This window comes from Phyllobates terribilis, unplaced genomic scaffold (genome assembly GCF_046119375.1).
Source record: "Phyllobates terribilis strain yellow unplaced genomic scaffold, ASM4611937v1 Scaffold_2__4_contigs__length_985480577, whole genome shotgun sequence".
Taxonomy (NCBI): domain Eukaryota; kingdom Metazoa; phylum Chordata; class Amphibia; order Anura; family Dendrobatidae; genus Phyllobates; species Phyllobates terribilis.
The window spans coordinates 289029159-289053216 of record NW_027362762.1 but is presented as its reverse complement, the minus strand read 5'-3'; the positions used below and the strand labels follow the sequence as shown (position 1 = coordinate 289053216).

The following is a 24058-nucleotide window of genomic DNA, read 5'->3' as shown; positions in this document are numbered from 1 at the left end:
GCTGGGCGATCCGCGATCATGTGACGGGGTCACCGATGGGCGGAGCTATTGACACGCTTCCGGCGCAATCATGTTAATTGTCAGAGTTTGACAGCAGCATTTAACATGTTAACAGCCGTAGGTGGATTGAGATTCCACCTGCGACTGATAGGGGCACTTGACAGCTGTAAAGATCAGCTGTCATGTGCCTGGAAAGGTGCAGGCTCAGCGCCGGAGCTCACACCAAAGGGGGAGACACAGTATGCGCCGTATATTTACCGAGCATGTCGTGAAGAGGTTAAGGAGTTTTCGAGGAACAGCAGGGCATACAGTGGCTTGCAAAAGTAGTCACCCCCTTTGCCTTTTTCCCTATTTTGTTACATTACAACCTGTGTTTAAATATTTTTGTAATCCAATTTGTGTGTGATGCATCAGCAGTAAATAGTCAAAGTTGGTGAAGTGAGAAAAATATAGGCATAAATTTAATTTATGGGATCAAATAGCTAAAAATTGGCATGTGCATATGTATTCATCCCTTTTGCAATGAAGCCCCTAAAAATTTCTGATGCCATCAATTACCTTCACAAGTCACATGCTTAGTGAAAGGAAGTCCAACTGTGTGCAATCTAAGTGTCACATGGTTTGTCAGTATTGTAATGCAGCGGCTTGCGGCATTACTGTAATGGTCCAGGGTGTGTTCTGGCTGACCATGTACCCCTCCCTCAGGTGACTGATCACATGACTGTGACATCAGCACAGGTCCTGTGCACACAGAAGGACTGATCACATGACTGTGACATCAGCACAGGTCCTGTATGCACTGAAGGGTATATAAATCTTGATGCTTTTGAGACAGGGTGTGAACGGCGTGAGGGCTGTTCCCCTTGTGTGGGACACCATGAGAGTGTGAAGCCTGGTGAAGCCTGAAAGGCAGAGGCTGGATCCCCGTGTGTGGGGGATGCCAGTAGCCTTGGACGGCAAGAGTCCTGAAAGGCAGAGGCTGGATCCTTGTGTATAAGAGATGCCAGTAGCCTTGGAGAGCAAGAGGCTTGGAAGACAAGAGTCCTGAAAGGCAGAGGCTGGATCCCTGTGTGTGTAAGAGATGCCAGTAGCCTTGGAAGGTACGAGGGCTGGAGACCCCCATCTGGGAAGCCGTAAAGCCACAACGGTGGCAGAACCGAGCTGAGAGAGGCAGCTAAAACCTGGCAAAGGTAAAAACTCTGCTTGATGTGGACATTTATATTGTTACCTTGCTGAAGGCTGTATCTGGAGCCAAGTGGACATATCTGACACTGTAAAGGCTTTTGGACATTATATGTGTAATATGTCGGCGAGCCATTGAGATGGATTCGGTTATGAGCGGTTTATGATAAGTAATAAACTGCTGGATTGTGAAATACCGGAAAGACGTTGCATGTGTGCTTTAATTGACCCGGTGAAGCGAGTGCCCCTCAGCATGATGAATAGCGCTACCTTACAGTATATACACATCTTTTCTAAAAGGCCACAGAGGCTGCAACACCATTAAGCAAGAGTCACCATTAACCAATCAACACCATGAAGACTAATAAGATCTCCAAACAAGTGAAGGACAAAGTTGTTAAGAAGTACAAGTCAGGTGTCACGACTCTGTTGTCAGATATCCCGGGGCCAGGGGCGCCTTCCCTGTCCTTAGTGTTAGGGGCACCCTATCTATCCCTGCTCCGCGGATTACTTCTGAAGAGGAAGACACCGGGGCCAAGTACCTTGCTGAGCTCCTGAATCCGCTCTTAATCTGTTCCCTGCCCCATGCAGGCAAGTGGGGAGAAGTAGTGTATGTAAATACACAATCCAAACTAACAAGGGAATTCGTACAGGGATATAGGAAAATACCAATCACACAACTATGCACTCACAAACAACAGATCGAAACACCAGGGAGTGAAGGAAGGAAAAAAACAAATAAGAGAGGATGTGGATTTCCACACAACCGAATAACCAAGCAACAGTCTTTAGATAAACACTCCAAACGCCTCCTCAAACAACCAACTTCTCCAGAACCAGCATGAAACTAACACTGGCATCCTTGATAGCCAGTGGGGAGTATATATAGGAGAAGGGAGTAGCCCACACTGAACAGTTGAAACCATCAACTCTGGAAAGCTCTAGAAGCTCTCAACTGAACAGTTTAACCCTTGTACTGTAAGGCAGAAAGCTGCACCGTTTAATATGATGGTAAAGTGCTCCTAATCAGTGTAGGAGTGTGGGAAATCAGACTTTGCGGTCTTCTGGTTCCTCTCTGTCATGGTAATCCTGTGACATCAGGGTTGGGTGGTAAAAAAAATATCCCAATCTCTGATGATTGCCCGCAGCACCATCAAATCCATAATCATCAAATGGAAAGAACATGGTACCACAACAAACTTACCAAGAGGGCCGCCCACCAAAACTCTCAGTCCTGGCAAGGAGGGCATTAATCAGAGGCAGCACAGAGACCAAAGGTAACCATGAAAGAGCTGAAGAGTTCCCAAGCAGAGACTAGAGTAGCTATCCATGCGACCACAATAAGCCATACAATCCATAGAGGTGAACTTTATGGAAGAGTGGGCAGTAAAAAGCCTTTACTTACACACAAAAATTGTAAGGCTTGTTTTGAGTTTGCCAAAAGACATGTGGGAGACTCCACAAAAGTACAGAGGAAGGTGCTGTGGTCAGATGAAATCAAAATTGAACTTTTTGGTAAACGCTATGTCTGGTGCCAAACCAACACAGCTCATCACCCCAAGAACACCATCCCCACAGTGAACCATGGTGGTGGAAGCATCATGCAGTGGGGAAGATTTTCAGCAGCAGGGACAGGGAAAATGGTCTGAGTTGAGGGGAAGATGGACGGTGAGAAATACAAGGATATTCTTGAGCAAAACCTGTTTCAGTCTGTCAGTGATTTGAGACTGGGATGGAGGTTCACCTTCCAACAAGACAATGATCCAAAGCATACTGCTAAAGCAATACTCGTGTGGTTTAAGGGGAAACGTGTAAATGTTTTGGAGTGGCCTAGTCAAAGCCCAGACCTTAATCCAAATCAAAATCTGTGGTCAGACTTGAAGATTGCTGTTCACCAGAAGAAACCATCTAACACAAAGGAGCTGGAGCAGTTTTGTCTTGAGGAATGGACAGAAATGTGCAATATGTGGAAAGCTCGTAGAGACTTAAGGCCCCGTCACACTTAGCGACACTGCAACGATCCCGACAACGATACGACCTGTCAGGGATCGTTGCTGCGTCGCTATGTGGTCGCTGGTGAGCTGTCAAACCGGCAGGCTCACCAACGATCAGGGGAGCAGCGACATCGTGGAAAGAATCTTTCCACGATGTCCTGCTCCTGGTTACCAGCCTGCTGAAGCAGGAGCAGACTGGTAACAATGATAAACATCGGGTTACTAGGGGCACACGCGCACCTAGTAACCCGTTGTTTATCCTGGTTACCACTCTGCTACGGTGAGCGGGAGGTTACTGCTCACTTTAGCAGGCTCGTAACCATGATGAACATCGGGTTACTAGGGGCACACGCGCACCTAGTAACCCGTTTATCATGGTTACCACTCTGCTACGGTGAGCGGGAGGTTACCGCTCACTTTAGCAGGCTCGTAACCATGATAAACAGTGGGTTACTAAGTGCGCGTGTGCCCCTAGTAACCCAATGTTTATCATGGTTACCAGCCTGATCGCTGCTCCCACTGGTCACACACAGCGTTGCGTGCTGGCCAGCGGGAGGGCAACGACCAAAAAATGGTCCAGGACACTTTGCAGCGATCAGCGACCTTACCGCAGGGGCCTGATCGCTGCAAAGTGTCACACATAGCGACATCGCTGGTGAGGTCGCTGTTGCGTCACCAAAACCGTGACACAGCAGCGATCTCGCTAGCGATCTCGCTATGTGAGACGGGGCCTTTATCCAAAGCAACTTGCAGCTGTAATTGATGCAAAAGGAGGCTCTACAAAGTACTGACTTTAGGGGGATGAATAGTTATGCACACTGAAGTTTTCAGTTATTTTGTTCTATTTGTTGTTTGTTTCACAATAAATAGAAAGCCAAATGTTCACAGTTGTAGACGTGTTCTTTACATGAACTGATGCAAACCCTCAAAAACAACCGTGAAATTCCAGGTTGTGAGGCAGCAAAACATGAAAAATGCCAAGGGGGTGAATACTTTTTCAAGCCACTGTATATACTTGTGGCTGTGCCTGGAACGGAAACATGATGCAATTCAAAAAGTCTACATTCTAATGATCAAGAGAAAACCCCTCTAAAGAAAAATACATAAATATATGTATACTAATGCCAAAAGCCTCAGCAACAAGATTGATGAATTAGAATTAATATTGTTGTAAGAAAATTATGTGATTTTGGGGGTAACAGAGCCCTGGCTGGACAACAACTATTATTGGGTTGTTAATTTACAGGGTTATAATGTGTTCAGTAATGACTGTACCTATGGGTGAAGATTTGAGGAGGGGAAAAGAATAATAAAATACTGATGGGGTTTGTTATAAGTCTCCAAGTATAATGGAAGCAGCAGAAAATATCCTCATAAAGCAAATAATTGAGGCAGCAAATTAGAGCAAAGTAATTATTATTGGGGACTTCAACTATTCTGATATAAATTGAAGAGCAAGAGCAGAAACCTGCAGATCCAGGAAAGGAAACAGGTTTTTGACAACAGTAAAATAATATCAAATAAACAGTTTTGAAGTGACTTGGGTAATAGTAATCACAAAATAATAAGTTTTCATATATCTTTAATAGGATGTGTAGTAGAGGGGATACAAGGACACTAAACTTAAAGAAGGTGAATTTCAACTGCTAAGACATGATCTTAATGCCATAAACTTGGACAATTTCCTTTGAAAATAAATTAATATGACTGTGTATTTACCATAATGTACACTTCATCTTCAGCCCAACATGGCTTGTTGGCTTGTGACTGGATTCAATTCTTATTAGGATAATGTATCTGCAGGAGAGTTTTTTTATGTACATGCTGTGCTTCCAAACAGGCTCTGCTGAACAATATGTTAAAGTGTAACCGTTGTTTTAATTTTTATTTCATAAATCAGTAGTTCACATGAAAATAAGCAACTTTGTAATTTATCTTATCAGCCAAATTTGCTTTTTTTTCTGCCAACACTGATCTCTCATTCTCAAAATTCTCAATATCCAGATAACATCTGCATTCAGTGAAGATAGATTATTACATTACTGAGATAGGAGATGACAGTTGTTATTGATAAGATTCTATGTAGAGTGGAGAAGGGAGGAGCAAGGGGCTGAGCTCCTCCTTCCTTCTACCCCTCTGTCTACATAGAATCTTATCACTAACAACTGCCATCTCCTATCTCAGTAATGTAATAATCTATCTTCACTGAATACAGATTTTACCTGATTAGATATATTACAAAGTTGCTTATTTTCACGTTTTTTTAATTTATGAAATAAAAATTATAACGACAGTTACTCTTTAACCCCATATCGACATATAACGTACTAGTACGTCATATGCCTTCTCCCTGACTTTGATGCAGGCTTGGCATGCGAGCTCACATCTCGTGGTGCCGGTCCGCCCCAGCTGTTAACTTGGTAAATTCCGCTGTCAATCTCTGACAGCGACATTTAACATGCACTGGCAGGGTGCATATCATTCCACGTGCCCAACAGTGCGCCCGTGATCACGAAGTACCGACGGGTTGCCATGTCAGCTGGGGGACTGCTGAAGACCCCGTACCTTTTCATGCACTGCTATTTATAGCACATGCAATCAGTTAATCACAGCTTCAAATGGGGACTATTAAATACAGTAAAAAGTGAGAAACAAAAGGTTTTAAAAAATACGAAAAATATAAAAAAAACACAAACGTTCAAATAACCCCGCATTTTGCCTTATTAAAAATGAAAAATACACCTATTTGGTATCACTGCATTTGTAGAAGTCCGATCTATTAAAATATAAAATTAATTAATCGAATGAAAAAAAAATTGAAGCTCCAGAATTACCTTTTTTGGCCTCAGCAACATTGTAATGAAATGCAATGAGAAGCGATCAAAACATATCTACCGCAAAATGGTATCAGTAAAAACGTCAGCTCAGGGCCATGCATACCAGTAAGAGGGATGGGGAGGCCATTCATACCAAGATGAGAGATGAAGGGTGCTATGCATTCCAGGAGGAGGGGTGCCTTGCATACCAGGATGGGGATAAGGGGTTGCCATGCATACCAGGATGGGGATCAGGGGTGCCTTGCATACCAGGATGGGGATTAGGGGTGCCATACATACCAGGATGGGGATCAGGAATGCCATGCATACCAGGATGGGGATCAGGGGTGCCATGCATACCAGGATGGGATGAGGGGTGCCATGCGTACCAGGATTGGGGATGAGGGGTGCCATGCATACCAGGATGGAATGAGGGGTGCCATGCTTACCAGGATTGGGGATGAGGGGTGCCATGCATACCAGGATGGGGCATTGGGGTGCCATGCATACCAAGATGGTGGATTGGGGTGCCATGCATATCCGGATGGGGATGAGGGGTGCCATGCATACCATGATGGGGATGGGGGTCACGTATAACAGGAAGGAGGGGCCATATATACCAGGATGGAGGATATTAACATAAATGGGGGACATTACCCCTATAACAGTGTTAGCAGCAGAATACCTCCCCCATAACAATGCATCATGACCACATTTTTTGCTTAAATTGTTTTTTCTATTTTCCTCCTCTAAAACCTTGGTGCGTCTTATAGTCCGTAAAATACGGTACTTGTAATTTTTCCCGCTCTCCAGTGCATCACATGATAAAATTAATGGTGTCATTCAAAAGTACAACTTGTCCAGTAAAAATAGACCTTATACAGCTATATTGATAGAAAAATATAAAATGTTATGATTCTAGGAAGAAGGAAAGGAAAAAACAAAAAATGACCAGGGTAAAGGGCTTAAAGGGGTATTCCCATCTTCAAGATTCTATCCTAATATGTAGTAGATATAATAACAATATTAGTAAATATCTCCAATTAAAATGTAGTGTACTTTTTATGATTCTCTGTTTCTTTCCTCATGTTCAGGCATTGCAGGACCTTAGGTATCCATGGTTATGACCACTAGCAACTAACTAACTAACTGTCACTATATCAGTGGTCGTAACCATGGATAGCTAAGGTCCTGCAATGCCTGAACATGAGGAAAAAGACATAGAGAATCAGAAACCTATACTACATTTCTAATTGGAGGTATTACTACATATTGGGATATGAGCTTGGAGATGGGAATACCCGTTTAAGCATAAAGAATTACATCATACACATCCAAGACACTTTATAACTAGTACTGTTTGACAGCTACTATATTGCAATTACAGGGCATCACAGTGCCAGACATCACTAATTGGGTTTTTATTGGTTAGACTTACTTTAATAAACATTGTGCTTTATATTTAAAGGTTTACACTCATATTCTTAAAGAGAACCTGTGACCAGGTCAAAAGGGACCAGTTTTTGCTCTCTTTATTTTTGCTTCTCCTCTGAATATGCAGGGTGGGGGTGGGGGGTGAAATCCACCATACGGTTTCAAAGATACGAACATTTTTATTTGGTGCTCGTTTTTATGATCCTCACTAAAAGGGTATTGCTGAAGGTGCGGTCTCCCCCTCCCCCAGAGAATCCTGTGAGCAATAACCACTTGGTAAAGACAATAAAAATTGCTACTATACAAAATATCCAATATCTCTGGAACCATATGGTGGATTTTAAAAAAAAATGCAATATGAAATACAAAAACTTGCTAATTCTGACCTGATGACAGGTCCTTTTTGAATGTGTAAAATTGCAAAGTGCTTGTAAAAACAAGTAACTTTGCAATTAACCACACAAAAAATCCTCTACGTTTTCAAGAGCAGAGGGATTTTTAATTTAAATTGTGTACTGTTTGTTGTGTAGGTTACCGACCACCTGTGCAGCATAGCAGAGGTGGCCAGTCTTCTAGGCAAGAAGCACAACATGTGCAAGCTCTTTTTAATAGATCTTGTAAGCACTGCTTTCAAGCTGGCACCATCGTCGAATCCAGCAAGTTTCAGGATCAATGCGCTTCTGTATATGGTCAGGATGAAACTGGACTGAAGATGATGCTACAACTGTAAATTTTTACGTTGCTTTATAAAACTAGTGCTCTATGTACAGTACAGACCAAAAGTTTGGACATACCTTCTCATTTAAAGATTTTTCTGTATTTTCATGACTATGAAAATTGTACATTCACACTGAAGGTATCAAAACTATGAATTAACACATGTGGAATTATATACTTAACAATAAAGTGTGAAACAACTGAAAATATGTCTTATATTCTCGGTTCTTCAAAGTAGCCACCTTTTGCTTTTGATGACTGCTTTGCACACTCTTGGCATTCTCTTGATGAGCTTCAAGAGGTAGTCACCGGAAATGGTTTTCACTTCACAGGTGTGCCCTGTCAGGCTTAATAAGTGGGATTTCTTGCCTTATAAATGGGGTTGGGACCATCAGTTGTGTTGTGCAGAAGGCTGGTGGATACACAGCTGATAGTCCTACTGAATAGACTGTTAGAATTTGTATTATGGCAAGAAAAAAAGCAGCTAAGTAAAGAAAAATGAGTGGCCATCATTACTTTAAGAAATGAAGGTCAGTCAGTCCGAAAAATTGGGAAAACTTTGATAGTGTCCCCAAGTGCAGTGGCAAAAACCATCAAGCGCTACAAAGAAACTTGCTCACATGAGGATCGCTCCAGGAAAGGAAGACCAAGAGTCACCTCTGCTTCTGAGGATAAGTTTATCCGAGTCACCAGCCTCAGAAATCGCAGGTTAACAGCAGCTCAGATTAGAGACCAGGTCAATGCCACACAGAGTTCTAGCAGCAGACACATCTCTACAACAACTGTTAAGAGGAGACTTTGTGCAGCAGTCCTTCAGGGTAAATTAGCTGCTAGGAAACCACTGCTAAGGACAGGCAACAAGCAGAAGAGACTTGTTTGGGCTAAAGAACACAAGGAATGGATATTAGACCAGTGGAAATCTGTGCTTTGGTATGATGAGTCCAAATTTGAGATCTTTGGTTCCAACCACCGTGTCTTTGTGCGATGCAGAAAAGGTGAATGGATGGACTCTACATGCCTGGTTCCCACTGCATGGAGGAGGAGGTGTGATGGTGTGGGGGTGCTTTGCTGGTGATACTGTTGGGGATTTATTCAAAATTGAAGGCATACTGAACCAGCATGGCTACCACAGCATCTTGCAGCGGTATGCTATTCCATCCGGTTTGCGTTTAGTTGGACCATCATTTATTTTTCAACAGGACAATGACCTCAAACACACCTCCAGGCTGTGTAAGAGCTATTTGACCAAGAAGGAGAGTGATGGGGTGCTACGCCAGATGACCTGGCCTCCACAGTCACCAGACCTGAACCCAATCGAGATGGTTTTGGGTGAGCTGGACTGCAGAGTGAAGGCAAAAGGGCCAACAAGTGCTAAGCATCTCTGGGAACTCCTTCAAGATTGTTGGAAGACCATTTCCGGTGACTACCTCTTGAAGCTCATCAAGAGAATGCCAAGAGTGTGCAAAGCAGTCATCAAAGCAAAAGGTGGCTACTTTGAAGAACCTAGAATATAAGACATATTTTCAGTTGTTTCACACTTTTTTGTTAAGTATATAATTCCACATGTGTTAATTCATAGTTTTGATGCCTTCAGTGTGAATGTACAACTTTCATAGTCATGAAAATACAGAAAAATCTTTAAATGAGAAGGTGTGTCCAAACTTTTGGTCTGTACTGTATGTTAGAGAGAGAATTCCTGACATTATACATAGACATTTTTGTTACCAGCGCTACAGATTTCCCATAAGAGAAAAGGCTGTCTGCTACTCAAGGTCATGGCTGAATTATAGCTTATACAGTGGGAGATGGCTTAGATATTCTTTTTTTAATACCTACATACATGTAATGTAGCCATATACTGACACACTAATGAATAAATTATTGTAATACTCTTCTTCATGCTCTGTCATGCAGCAATTTATTTTGTATCATGAATGTGCAATAATATAAATTTATTATTTATTATTATACCTATATGGTGCAATTATGGTTCACTGCCTGTCACTGCTCCATAGTACCAAATTAAAGCTTCACAGTGCTAACGATAAGCTGCAACAACAGCAAAAACCCTGAAAAAAAACCCCTCTAAAATATCAAATCTTTATTAATGAACCTAATCAAACTTACACAGAGAACAGGGAACACCCACTCGGAAAAGGAGGATCAATGGGCCGTAGGAGTCAGTACAATATAAACATCAAGAAATCTATCTCATAGTAACAGTAATGAATTGCATTGCAAAACCTAGTTCTTCCCTGATTAGTAACCACCTTGTTAAACAAGTTTGGGTAACCGGGCTGCCGCAATACTACAATACTGACATGCACTGATGGGTAACATAGCTAGACTCTATCACAATGACCCTTTGCCCCTCAACTCCTATTATATTTGCCTGCAGTGTCCTTTCTAATGTTAGTTTAGTTGCATAGATTGGGTTAAGATGTATCATTTTGATAATGGGTGTTACTCAGAGGAGCCTAAGGTGCTGGACATTGAACCTATGGGCTACTGAGATGTAAATCATGGTACTTTATATAGCGGGTATAGAGCTAGATAATACGTACCTTCATTAATAAGTTATCATGTTATGATAGGTGCTTGATTCAGGAAGAGTAAAAGAATATGACGAACCCTTCAACTTGCTGCAAAATAAGGAAAGTCTTTTTTACAAAATGGTCCAACAAGTTGGAAAATCAGAAGCATCTTCTTTAACAGAGACAGCCAAACAGGTGAGAAAGTGTTGTTACTGTGTTACATTATGGTTTGATATAACAGAATTTTAGAGATGGTTGCAGGAGCTGAGCCTGCTCCATACTTGGGATCAGGCTGTAACAGCAGCAACTGGAGCCAACTCAGATCAATGTTGTTAAACAATTTAAATGCTGCTGTCATTTACTAATGGTCACATTTAAAGAGAATCTGTTACCTGAAAAAACGTTATTAACCTGCAGATATGGAGTTATCTTGCTGGCTAATAGCATTCTGAACCTGCCCTACGCTGGCACTTAGACCCACGCTGCGGGGAGAAAATGAATTTTATTCCCCCCGGCAATGTTTTGGTTCAGTCACAGGGGGCGGTGCTGGCGCGGGTTCAGTCACCGGTCTGTGTATAGAGAGCGGCAGCTGTAACCGCTCCCCCAACCCTGATGACAGCAGCTCAGGATTACTGCCGACTGTCAGTCAGTGTGGGGTGCGCAGATACAGACACCGCTTTCTCTACACAGAGCGGTGACTGAACCGGCACCGTGACTGAGACCGTAATGCTGCCGGGGTGAATAAAGTTAATTTCCTCCCAGTAGTGTTGGTCTAAGTGACGGCGACTGGCAGGTTCACAACACTATTAACCTGCAGATTAACCCCATATATGCAGACTAATAGCCTTTTTTCAGGTGACAGATTCATTTTAAGGCTGCGTGCCCACATTGCGGATTACAAGCGTTTTTGCTGCGGATTTTCCGCAGCGGAAACGCTTGTAAAACGCTTGGTAATCCGCATCCCATTGTCCCCAATGAGAATCCGCAAGTTCTATGCCCATGCTGCGGATTTTTCCACAGCGTTTATGCTGCGTTCAAAAATCTGCAGCATGTCCATTAATTTTGCGTTTCCGCATGCGGAATTGCCTTGTGCAATGCATTAAAAAACGCAAGGCAATTCCGCATGTGGAAAACGCGCGATAAACGTGCAATAAACGCGTGCGGAATTCCGCATGCGTTTTTCTGGGAGAGGACATGCGGAAATGAAGCAGAAATTTTCTGCTTCATTTCCGCAACGTGGGCACATAGCCTAAATGTCTTGTTAATGGTCGATTGCGGGCAGCCGATGTGTTAATATGGCAACTACCCCCTTGGCTGCCATTTAAATCCTGCTATGAAGCCTCGGGCTGGGCTTCATAGGAGAACATAGCTTACAATATATATGTCCTAAACTGAAGTGACCTCTGCTTTCTATGTAATGGTTGACAGCATTCTTTGCTTAGAATGTTGAACTGAAGATGTTCTTTGATGGAAATTACTATTTAAAGGGAACCTGTCACTGTCCCTATGTACACACATAGGAGAGACCTGTCAGCCAGGGACTAGTCTGGTCTCTTCTGGTCTTTGGCCATCTTTTCGAACTATGTGTTCTCTGAAATGCCACAGCATTTCAGAGTAAAATATACCTGATGCTAATTGCTCAGCCAGGCTCTGATTCATGCTGCCTGTAGTTTGACCAGTAGAAATTTAGAGACAGGTTCCCTTTTAAATCAGCTATCCAGCAAGTATCTTCATAAATAATTTACATTGGGTATCAATAAAAATGCAGGGATGCTACAGCATAAACAGAAATGCACATAATGTCACCTACAGCATATCTCACATAGATCAGCAGAAAATGAAGAAAGTGTAAAGAAAGATTTACAGATTTATGCATAGGGAAATACATCCTTTATTGAGGTGTAATGAAAGAAAACCAAAATGTCCATTGCCTTTGATGCTGCCTTATCAATATTCCTCTTCTACTATAGAAACTAATACCAAACGGTAAGTTCCGCTGTGCTCGTCACAGTAGAAATGACCCTTTTTCCCGGTAAATTCCTGCTCCGTTGCTCGTCATGCTCAGAATGACTCCGTGGACCAACTGCATGTATAGTATTATAGTCAGTTATTCGGTGAATGAATACATGTGTATATCCTCACAGTTCAAGCAAGTGAATATTAAATTGACTTTTCAGCCCTGGAGCTAAATAACAGGGTCGCCCTGCAATGCATCTCAATTTTGGCCATGTTTAATGCATTATGCAAGCTTTAGGCAAAAGTAGACTGCGGAGTTTAGTAGCTCTATAGTGAGGCCATTTCTATCTCTATTCAACAGCCTGAAATGTAAACTTTAAAGGACATAGAGAAATCATATTAGACCGTGGACAAAAAGCTTATTATTGTCAAACAAACATCAGTTTATGGCACTTGTGCTATATGTATATTGTAAACACATTTCCAAGACGCTGTACATTTATTTTTGGCCCAACTCGTGACAGATGTCAGCATTTGAAGATTGCATTTGCTTTTTGAAAGGCGCGAACAAAACTTTTCACATTCATCGGTGAAGGAAAAAAAATTGCATTTGAAGTCCCTTTTCTCCAGCATACACAGTGGCAGATAAGAGCACACAAGTCTTGACATTATTTCATTTTGTTATGCGCATCTGTCAAAGAACAGAGATACCATACAGCTCCTAAAAACTGCCGATTGTGTAACAGTGAAACTTGACAGCATTTCATTCCTTTTATATTCTGATTATACATTTATCAGGGAACCTGTATCTCTTCTAGTTCAGCTGGAAATCGCAGGGATTGAAACGCTGAAAGGCATGCTAAAAAAAAAAATATCTTCTATTACTTGGGATCATCTTACGTTTTAAAGAAGTTGCTTGGATGAGGCTTTGTCAGAGCCTTAGCCTTCCATTCCATTATTGTGGTGTACTATCCATAGATCACATTTCTATGGGCCGTGTAACTGCTTTTGGTACAAATTAAACACTCTGATATTTCAAATATATGTACCTCGAAGTTTCAATGCTTGTCAATCATAGTTTGTAAAATATAGGGATTACAAGCTGATATTAACATCCAAATCCATTGTGTTTTGGTTTTATGTGTGAAAATGAGAAACCTTTTTGCTGACGCTGGGATCCACACGCCTTTGTCACCCTGTTTTAATTTATCTCCGTGTTTTCAGTGCACAGAGTGACTGTCTTATCAGTATAATGTGGCCGTGGCTGCATCAATACTCAGTGGGATAACAGGCAATTCTATCATTTTGGTTTATTGGCAATTAATTCGGGCCATTGTTCAGATGATGTATTGGTGACTTTACTGATTTCTACAAAGATTATATTGTTTGTTTGTTTTATGTCAAACACTCGCTTTTTTGAGATTTTTCTTTCTTTTACTATATTCTTCAGTTATCTGGTTTTACTCACTAACACAATATATTTTTATTGTTTTAGGTTTATCTAACCAGAATTCAAGAAGCAAACAAGCCACGTACTTCCAGGGACCCATCCGAACCATTTATTATTTTTGAAACTGCTCTTTGACACTCTATGTGTAGCTCTATTCAAATGTACCTTCACAGGGCAGCCTCTTGTGGTACCCTGTTTTACTGTGCAAGCTCTCTGTCAGTCTTCGGGCTGTCCTTAAAGTGCCAGCAGTTTTGGTGCATTTATATCTATGGTTAGGTATTGCTATGTGAAATCATTAGACCATAAAGTTGACAATGTGATACTGTAACTGTAAAGTATCAATACTTGGCTTGTTCTCCTTTTAATTTAAGGGGATCGTTTATGCTCACGGTATCAGCAGAAAACTTACAGTGCGGCGCAACTGTGCTTTTCTTTAAATGTGTTTCGAAGCATTCCCATCCATGCATGCTCATCAGCGGTGTAGCCAAGTTGCTGTATGTGCACATTCTCATCAGCGGTGTAGCCAAATTGCTGTATGTGCACATACTCATCAGGGGTGTAGCCAAGTTACTGTATGTGCACATGCTCATCGACGGTGTAGCCAAGTAGTTGTATGTGCACTTGCTCATTAGCGGTGTAGCCAAGTTGCTGTATGTGCACATGCTCATCAGTGGTGTAGCCAAGTTGCTGTATGTGCACATTCTCATTAGCGGTGTAGCCAAGTTGTTGTATGTGCGCATGCTCATCGGCTGTGTAGCTAAGTTGCTGTATGTGCGCATGCTCATCAGCGGTGTAGCCAAGTTACTGTATGCGCAAATATCCATCAGCGGTGTAGCCAAGTTACTGTATCCAGACCAGTGCCAACCATTCACATAGAATTGGAAAGGTTTAGAATACCAAATTCCAGTCCAGAGTTCCTTCAGTTTCACGTAGGCTTCTAATGATTTGGGGATTACTTATGACGAAGCACAATCAAACCAAACAGAAAAGTCAAAGGTTTCATATTTGCACCTCCTTTTTAAGAAGAGTTTAGATAGTAATGACTATGAACATGCAGTATTGATCTATTTCAAATTAGAAGTTATTTTACTTTTGCCTTGTGATAGATTCAGCTATGTCTGGTGCACTGACATGTATTGCTAACCAAAGCAAGCAAAAAGTGTCCATTCAGGTATTCAGGAGAGTTAATGTAGGGCTCCTCAGGTAATTCCTATTACGTCTCATCAGGTTTTTTCCAAGTGCACAAGTAGAGCATTTACCATTTCAACGTGCCTTGAACTCTCCTGGAAGTGACAACATTGTTGTTTACACGGATGTTCTTCTTCTGACTGCTATTGTTTCTGTGATGTTGATGATGCCTTTGTTAGTGAAATATACAAAATCCATCACTTTTAATGGAGTCTAAAAGTGCCAACTAGCAAACAATGTTTCCATCATAATCTCTTTCACTTTCATGCTGTATTTTAAGCAACAATCAGTTAAGTACTATTAATGCAATTAGTATTCATGGTTGTTAGAGTTTTCCTTCATTAATGCCAATCTGTATTCATAATAGTCTGCAATTAAGATATGCACTCCAAAGACACTAGAAAATACGGGCATTTAATCTGTGTGAATGTCATTTATCCTTCTATGCATATGTGTTTAGCAGTTGATTGTTTCCATTTGTTGCACATTACAATGGTTACACATTAACTTTTTAGATTTGAAAAAAAACCAAAATGTTTTATTTTTTTGTGTAAGTTTTTAAATTATGATTTTATTTGTCAAGGGGACTCCCAATCTTTGTTAAATGTTGCATGAGTCTTTCTTAATTAAAAAAAAATCTAAAATGTATTTTAAGTTGTGCATAATGTGTTTTTTTTAATTATAACATACAAAATTGAGCCATACCTAATAGTACATTAAGAATATTTACACTTAAAGAAAATAAATGGCTGTAAAATAGATATTTGGAGCTGTCCATGGTAGAGAAGAAAGGATATGGTCTACACATCTAGTAATCTACGTCTGCTAAGCAAAAAAACCCCATGAGAATGTTAGTACATACTTCGCCTAAACTATGTACAGTGCATGTGCGCAACACATGCATGACATCTCGCCAGGACTTGTAATCAGAAGAGGTCCCGGAAATGCCAGGTAGAAGGAGGTTTGCAGGACTCTAGCAACGGACTGCCAATCTGGTCACTTGAACTGCAGACCTGCAAATAATTTTGCTCAACTGTTTTTGCCGAGCTTTATTTTCCCTGTGAGGGTGCTGAGTTAACATTGAACATTATACTTCAAGTAAATTACTACCTCTTATCAGTTTATTGCCCCAAACCTTCTGAGAAACATATATTGTCAAAATTGAACCAAAAGGGGCATTTACACTGCTAGATTATATTGCCGTGTAAATAGGCTGCCAGATACCTGATGAATGAGCAAAATACTGATTCATGGGGTGAAATTACTGTAGTGTTCAAAATAATAGCAGTCCAATATGACTAACCAGATTAATCACTGTTATTGGTATAAATTATATTACCACATGTCAAACAATTTACCAGTTGGTGCAGTAGATTCTAAGAAAACCAACAGACTCCGCATTCATGATCTGCATGTTTTTGAGTCTGTGTATTTGAATAATTAATTGAAAGGGGGTGTGTTCAAAATAATAGCAGTATGGAGTTCAATTAGTGAGGTCAAACATTCTGTGAACATGTGTGAATCAGGTGGCCCTTATTTAAGGGTGAAGCCAGTACATGTTGTACATGCATTATTCCATGAAGGCCTGAGAAATATGGGTCGTTCTAGACGTTGTTCAGAAGAACAGCGTACTTTGATTAAAAAGTTGATTGGAGAGGGTAAAACTTACAAAGAAGTGTAGACAATGATAGGCTCTTCAGCTAAAATGATCTCCAATGCTTTAAAATAGAAAGCAAAATCAGAGGCGAGGAAGAAAACGGAAGACTACCATTCGAATGGATAGAAAAATAGCCAGAATCGCAAAGGCTCGGCCAATTATCAGCTCCAGGATTATCAAAGACAGTCTCAATTTACCTGTAAGTACTGTGACAGTTAGCAGACGCCTGTTTGAAGCTAATATCTTAGCAAGAAGTCCCCGCAAAGTCCCACTGTTAAAAAAAAAGACATGTACTGAAGTGGATACAATTTGCCAAAGAACACATCAAGTGGCCTAAAGAGAAATGGAGAAACATTTTGTGGACTGATGAAAGTAAAATTGCTCTTTTTGGGTCCAAGGGCCGCAGACAGTTCGTCAGACAACACCCAACCTCTGCATTCAAGCCACAGTACACTCTGAAGACAGTGAAGCATGGTGGTGCAAGCATCATGATATGGGCATGTTTCTTACTACGATGCCGGATCTATTTCCCGCATACCAGGGATCATGGACCAGTTTGCATATATTAAAATACTTACGAAGAGGTTGTGTTGCCTTACGCTGAAGAGGATATGCCTTTGAAATGGGTGTTTCAACAAGACAACAACCCTAAACACACCAGTAGGCGAGCAAAATCTTGGTTCCAGTCCAACAAAATTGAGGTTATGGAGTGGCCAGCCAATCCCCGTACCTCCTTAATCCAATAGAACACTTGTGGGGTGACATCAAAAATGCCGTTTCTGAGGCAAAGCCAACAAATGCCAAAAAATTGTGGATGTAGTCAAAGCATCCTGGGTTGGAATAGCAGTTGACAGGTGCCAGAAGTTGGCTGACTCTATGCAACATACAGTCCTGCTCATCGTTATTGGCACCCATGAAGTTTAAGTACACAACGTGGAATTTCTCATGAAAAAAAATGAAACAAGTAAAACAGTTTTTTTGTATAGAGCACTCGTGTTAAATTCAAAAGAGCAAATTATAAACTATAATTTAAAACAAAAAACAATGGGAGGGAAAAATAGAAAATCCTAAAGCTTGCTGTGCGCTGGTATTGGCACCCTTTACATTACTCCAGTATGGAAACACATTTTGACTCTCCTGTTGTAAATCACAAAAGAGATTCACTTGTGATTAATTGTCGATGCCCATGTGACATGAATTAGCTGATGAATGATTACTTCAGTGTTTTAAAAAGCCACATGGTAGGCCCTGTTCCTTTATCACATTGGTGAAGACAAAGGAGCTGTCTTAGGACATAAGAACTGCTATTAATAGCAAACACAAGACTTCCAAATGGTATAAGGCCATCTCCAAAGACCTTGGTATCCCAGTTTCAACAGAGTGCAATGTTATTAAGAAGTTTTCCAAGCATGGAGCCGTGAAGAACCTCCCTGGACGTGGGGGAAAGAGGAAAATTGACAAAAAATGTCTTCAAAGGTTGGTGCGAATGGTGGAAAAACCACCATGTCAAACATCCAAAGACCTGATGGTCAACCTGGAACAGTCTGGGATCATAGTTTCAACAAGTACCATGTGCCACACACTAAACCAAGCAGAGATTTATGGGCGAAGACCAGGGAAGAAACCATTGCTGAACAAAACACATAAAAAGGAATGACTGATCTCTGCCAAAGAATACCTTGACAAACCACAATCCTTCTGGAAAAATGTTCTGTGGACAGATGAAACAAAAATAGAGCTTTTGGCAATGCGCAATGAAGCTTATAAGGAAAATAACACCTTACTAACAGTTAAGCATGGTGGAGGATAATGCTGTGGGGTTGCTTTGCTGCGTCTGGTATTGGAGGCCTTGACCATATCACAGGAATCATGAAATCAGAGAATTATCAAGAGATTTTAGAGCGAAATCTCATACCCAGTGTAAGAAAACTTGGTTTGAGTCGAAGATCATGGGTCCTCCAGCAAGACAATGACCAATAGTACACGGGAATGACTACAAGAAACTTTTGGAGGCTGTCAGCAATGACAAAGGGTGTGCAACCAAGTATTAATTAGGGGTGCCTTTATTGCTGTACATGCTGTTTATTCTGTTTCTACTTTGAAATTGCTACATGGAAGGTGAAAAACAATGTTTTATTGTTGTATTACTTTGGACCACTAATTAAAAAATCGTGAGGATATAACTTTGGTACATTTCCATTTATTTCTGAAGGTATTTGTAAGGCAGCGCTAGTCATCATACTGGGGGACACTCGCTGCACCGGGTTAATTAAAGCACACATGCCATGTCTTTCTCTTATTGCACAATGCAGCAGTTTATTATTTTATCATAAACCGCATATCACACATATAATGTCCACGAGCCTTTCCAGTGGCAGCTACGCCCGCTTGGCTCCAGGTACAGCCTTCAGCAAGGTACTAACATAAATGTCCACAATAAGCAGTGTCTTTACCTTTGACGGGTTACAGCTGCTTCAGTCCATTTGGTTTGCCACTACTGTGGCTTTGCGGCTTCCCAGATTGGGGTCTCTAGCGTTCGTCCCGTCCAAGGCTACTGGTATGTTTTCTCACCTACAACATCCAGCCTTCGCCTTCCAGGACTCTTGCCTTCCATGCCGGCTTTCCCTCCAAGGCCACTGGCATCTACACAAGATCCAGCCTCGACCTTTCAGGCTACACCAGGCCTCACTCTATAACGGTGTCCCACATGGGAACAGGCCTCATGCCTTTTCACCCCTGTCTCAAATCTACCAGGGTTTATATATCCACCCAGTGCACACGCACACCGGACCTGAGCTGATGTCACAGTCATGTGTTCAGACCTTCTGGGTGCAAAGGACCTGTGTGATGTCACAGTCATGTGACCAGTCACCTGAGGGGGAGGTACATGGTCAGCCAAAACACACACTGGGCCATTTACAGTAATGCCGCTGCATTACATATGGTACAGTCTATGAAAAAAAATGAAAGGGTGCCAATAGTGGTGAGCGGCACTGTAGATGTAAAGCACTTCTAAAAAACTGTGGTTATACAACTAAACATTAGGTTAGTGATTCACAGGAATGGTAAATCCTCAAAAAGAGTACCGGTACATATTGTGAGTTTGTAAAGTATTTTTTTGAACGGCCCAATGTTATTTTTTTTAAATTTTTTGTAAACTAGTTAAAAATTATATACATTTCTCTTAATGTTTTGAATTAGAAAACAGTGCGCAATGTTTCCAATACATGGAAATAAAAATAAGTATAAAGATTTTGTGCTTAACTCATGTTTTTGAACACACTGCTGTTATTTTGAACACTACTGTATCTTTTGTGCACCACAAAGGTCATTGTTCATGGTAGCGAACCGTCCTGTGTAAACAGGACTCACACTGCTGAGAAATATGACAGCCTATCTACACTGAGTGATCTAGTATAGATCGCTCAGTTTGCATTGTCTACTTTGATCTGCTTGTGTAAACAGGCGTTTAATAGACATCTGATCTTTAAAAGACAATCAGCAGTCATTTTGTGCTGCTGGTCGGTCCTTGTAATCGGACCTTAAGTTAGTGTATTATGGACTTTGAATGGTTCAGAATTTGGACCATGTTTAAATGGAACTTAAAAATGAAACTGTGCGACTGCTTACAGACCCCACGAGCCGGGTTGACCTCTATAATGCTTGTTCTTTATAAATTTTGCATCATCTGGTAATTGTTAGATACATTCTTTTTGAAGGTGTACCTAACAGACTGAAGACTAAAGAGCATAAGTGTGCACTTGTATAGCTGGAGGCTTAAAAGACCTTGAAGTTGTTCAAATCTGTAAAGCTATGTCAGATAACACCAGTATAGCGAGGTTAATCTTAAATGAACGGACCTTGGAATCACATAAGCATGCAATAATTTTGCAATATATGTATCTCATATCTTTCATACCTTATACTCCACATCCCTGAAAATAGATGTGCCCTTTGTTCGAAAAACCTTTGTGATCAAAAGACAAAGCTGTGTATCTTTTGAAAGGAATTTATTTTCCGTTTGTGAAAATACTGTCTGAGCTTGCCTTCACACAATTCAAGTAATTCATCTTTTCATACTTTTATTGAGCCCTTGATGGGACGATTTTTAGTAATTGCCAGACTGAGGGATCATAATGCAATCATCATTATTTAAAGATGAACTTATTTTTAATCTCTAAACTATATAAATTATGTCATAAACTCATGCTTCAGTTTTGTTACTGATTTTCAAGGAAGATCTGGTGTGTATTATCATTGTTTGGTCACGTTGATTGTTTTTTATTAGGCTATTCATACACTTTAATCCCCAACAACAACACCAAAGTCTTTTATCTTGACCTGTATAGGGAAGAATATGTTTTTAGGGTTTGTATAATAGCCCATCATTATAATTCCACCAAACATTTTGAAGCTTATCCTATGTCTTGATTACAGCATGATTGTTTTAATCCCTAAAATGGGCATTGTTCTTGCATGTGCCCTTGAGCAATGGTACAATGCTGAACATTATTACATAATATGGGATAGAACACTTAGTACTGTGATTACATTACTTAGATTAGTGCAGTAGAGACTACTGTAGTTGGAAGAATCTATTGAGATTGAGATTTTCAATTTTTATACTTCACTCAGATTAAAAATTTTATGGGTTGAACCTCTGTGAATGTATATGTACTCTAGGTGTATTCATATACTCACTGATTGCTGTCTTCTCTGGTTTCCAGTGCCGCTCTGGTCCTTTTTTGGATTATGTGACTACCATTCTGACTTGCTGGAGCACACAAGGCCCTGTGTGAGGTGAATTCACTAATACAGTGTAAGCCTATGATGCCTTGTAGCGCTGCTCTGTACGCTTTGTAAAAGGGACTTGTGGCTCACACATAGAGCCCTGTGTAAGCTAGAGAGTTGGAACTTCAGTCATGTGATTCAGAAAGGGCTGGAGCAGGGTTGGAAACCACTAGACTGCATATACAGGGTGGGTCATTTATATGGATACACCTAAATAAAATGGAAATGGTTGGTGATATTAACTTCCTGTTTATGGTACATTAGTATATGGGAGGGGAAAAACTTTTCCAGATGGGTTGTGACCATGGTGGCCATTTTGAAGTTGGCCATTCTGGATTCAACTTTATTTTTTTCAATGGGAAGAGGATCATGTGACACATCAAACTTATTGAGAATTTCATAAGAAAAACAATGGTGTGCTTGGTTTTAACGTAACTTTATTCTTTCATGAGTTATTTACAAGTTTATGACCTCTTATAAAATGTGTTCAAAGTGCTGCCCATTGTGTTGGATTGTCAATGCAACCCTCTTCTCCTACTCTTGACACACTGATAGCAACACCGCAGAAGAAATGCTAGCACAGGCTTCCAGTATCCGTTGTTTCAGATGGTGCACATCTCGTATCTTCACAGCATAGGCAATTACCTTCAGATGACCCCAAAGATAAAAGTCTAAGGCGGTCAGATCAGGAGACCTTGGTAGCCATTCAACTGGCCCACGATGACCAATCCACTTTCCAGGAAACTGTTCATGTAGGAATGCTCGGACCTGACACCCATAATGTGGTGGTGCACCATCTTGTTGGAAAAACTCAGGGAACATGCCATCTTCAGTGCATAAAGAGGGCAACACATCATCATGTAGCAATTTCAGATATCCAGTGGCATTGAAGTTTCCATTGATGAAGAATGGCCCCACTATCTTTGCACCCCATATACCACACCATACCATCAATTTTTGTGTTCCAACAGTCTTGAAGGGATCTATTCACTGTGGGTTATTGTCAGACCAATAGCGGTGGTTTTGTTTGTTAACTTCACCATTCACAAAAAAGTTTGCCTCATCACTGAACATAATGTTCTGTGTAAACTGAGGGTCCTGTTCCAATTTTTGCTTTGCCCATTCTGCAAATTCAGTACGCCAATCTTGGTCATCCTCGTTGAGATGCTGCAGCAGCTGGATTTCGTAAGGGTGCCATTTGTGAGTAGCTAATATCCGCCAAAGGAATGTTCGACTGATGCCACTCTCCAGTGACATGTGGCGAGTGCTACGCTGTGGGCTCTTGCTGAATGAAGCTAGGACAGCCACTGATGTTTTTTCATTAGTGATAGTTTTCTTGCGTCCACATTTTGGTAAATCCAACACTAAACCTGTTTCACGAAATTTGGCAAATAGTTTGCTAACTGTAGCATGGGAGATAGGTGGTCTCGTAGGGTGTCTTGCATTGAAATCTGCTGCAATGACCCGGGTACTGCGTTCACCAGACATCAACACAAATTCTATCCGCTCCTCACGTGTTAACCTCTGCAACATGTCAATGGCTGTAAACAAAGAGAAACTTGTAAATAACTCATGAAAGAATAAAGTTACGTTAAAACCAAGCACACCATTGTTTTTCTTATGAAATTCTCAATAAGTTTGATTTTTCACATGACTCTCTTTCCATTGAAAAAAATAAAGTTGGATCCAAAATGGCCGACTTCAAAATGGCCACCATGGTCACCACCCATCTGGAAAAGTTTTCCCCCTCCCATATACTAATGTGCCACAAACAGGAAGTTGATATCACCAACCATTCCCTTTTCATTTAGGTGTATCCATATAATTGGCCCACACTGTACATTCACACAGGTTTAGCCCATAAAAATTTTAATGGGAGTGCTTTCCGCTAACTTGACAACTTAGTCTTGTCAACATTTTGGAAATCTCCAATCTCCTTTGACAGCTCTGGCTTTGCAGTAGCCAAGTAAGAGGGCGGCAGCCATAGATGGAAAACAAGCAGGTGTGAAAGTGCACTGTGCTGCTTGGCTACACCAAGGATGCATAGAGCACTCTTTAGCATATTTAAAGAACAATTTCTGGTAAATACAACAATGGATTTGGATACTAAAGGTACAATTTTTATAAGAACTTTGTCCCCTACAAGTTGATCTGCTTAGTTTAACCCCTTTACGACCTTGGATGTATGAATACGTCCAAGGTGGTATCCTTGCACTCCATGCAAGCTCCGGTTCTGAGCACGCATGGTTTCTGGCACATGACAGCTGATCTGTACAGCTGACATGTGCCCCTAACAGCGGTGGGTGGCATCGCGATCCACCCGCGGCTGTAAACATGTT

The 24058-nt window shown here is 41.0% G+C and overlaps 1 protein-coding gene across 1 annotated transcript in view; it reads left to right on the top strand.

Moving 5' to 3' along the window:
• Positions 1-15919, top strand: part of ABCC4 (ATP binding cassette subfamily C member 4 (PEL blood group)) — a 311731-nt gene extending 295812 nt beyond the window's left edge. The window contains exons 30-31 of the mRNA XM_073664144.1: positions 10738-10872; positions 14129-15919. Coding sequence (XP_073520245.1) covers positions 10738-10872; positions 14129-14218 — 225 coding nt within the window. The 3' untranslated portion in view covers positions 14219-15919. The remainder of the gene's footprint in view (positions 1-10737; positions 10873-14128) is intronic.
• The last annotated feature ends 8139 nt before the right edge of the window (positions 15920-24058 follow it).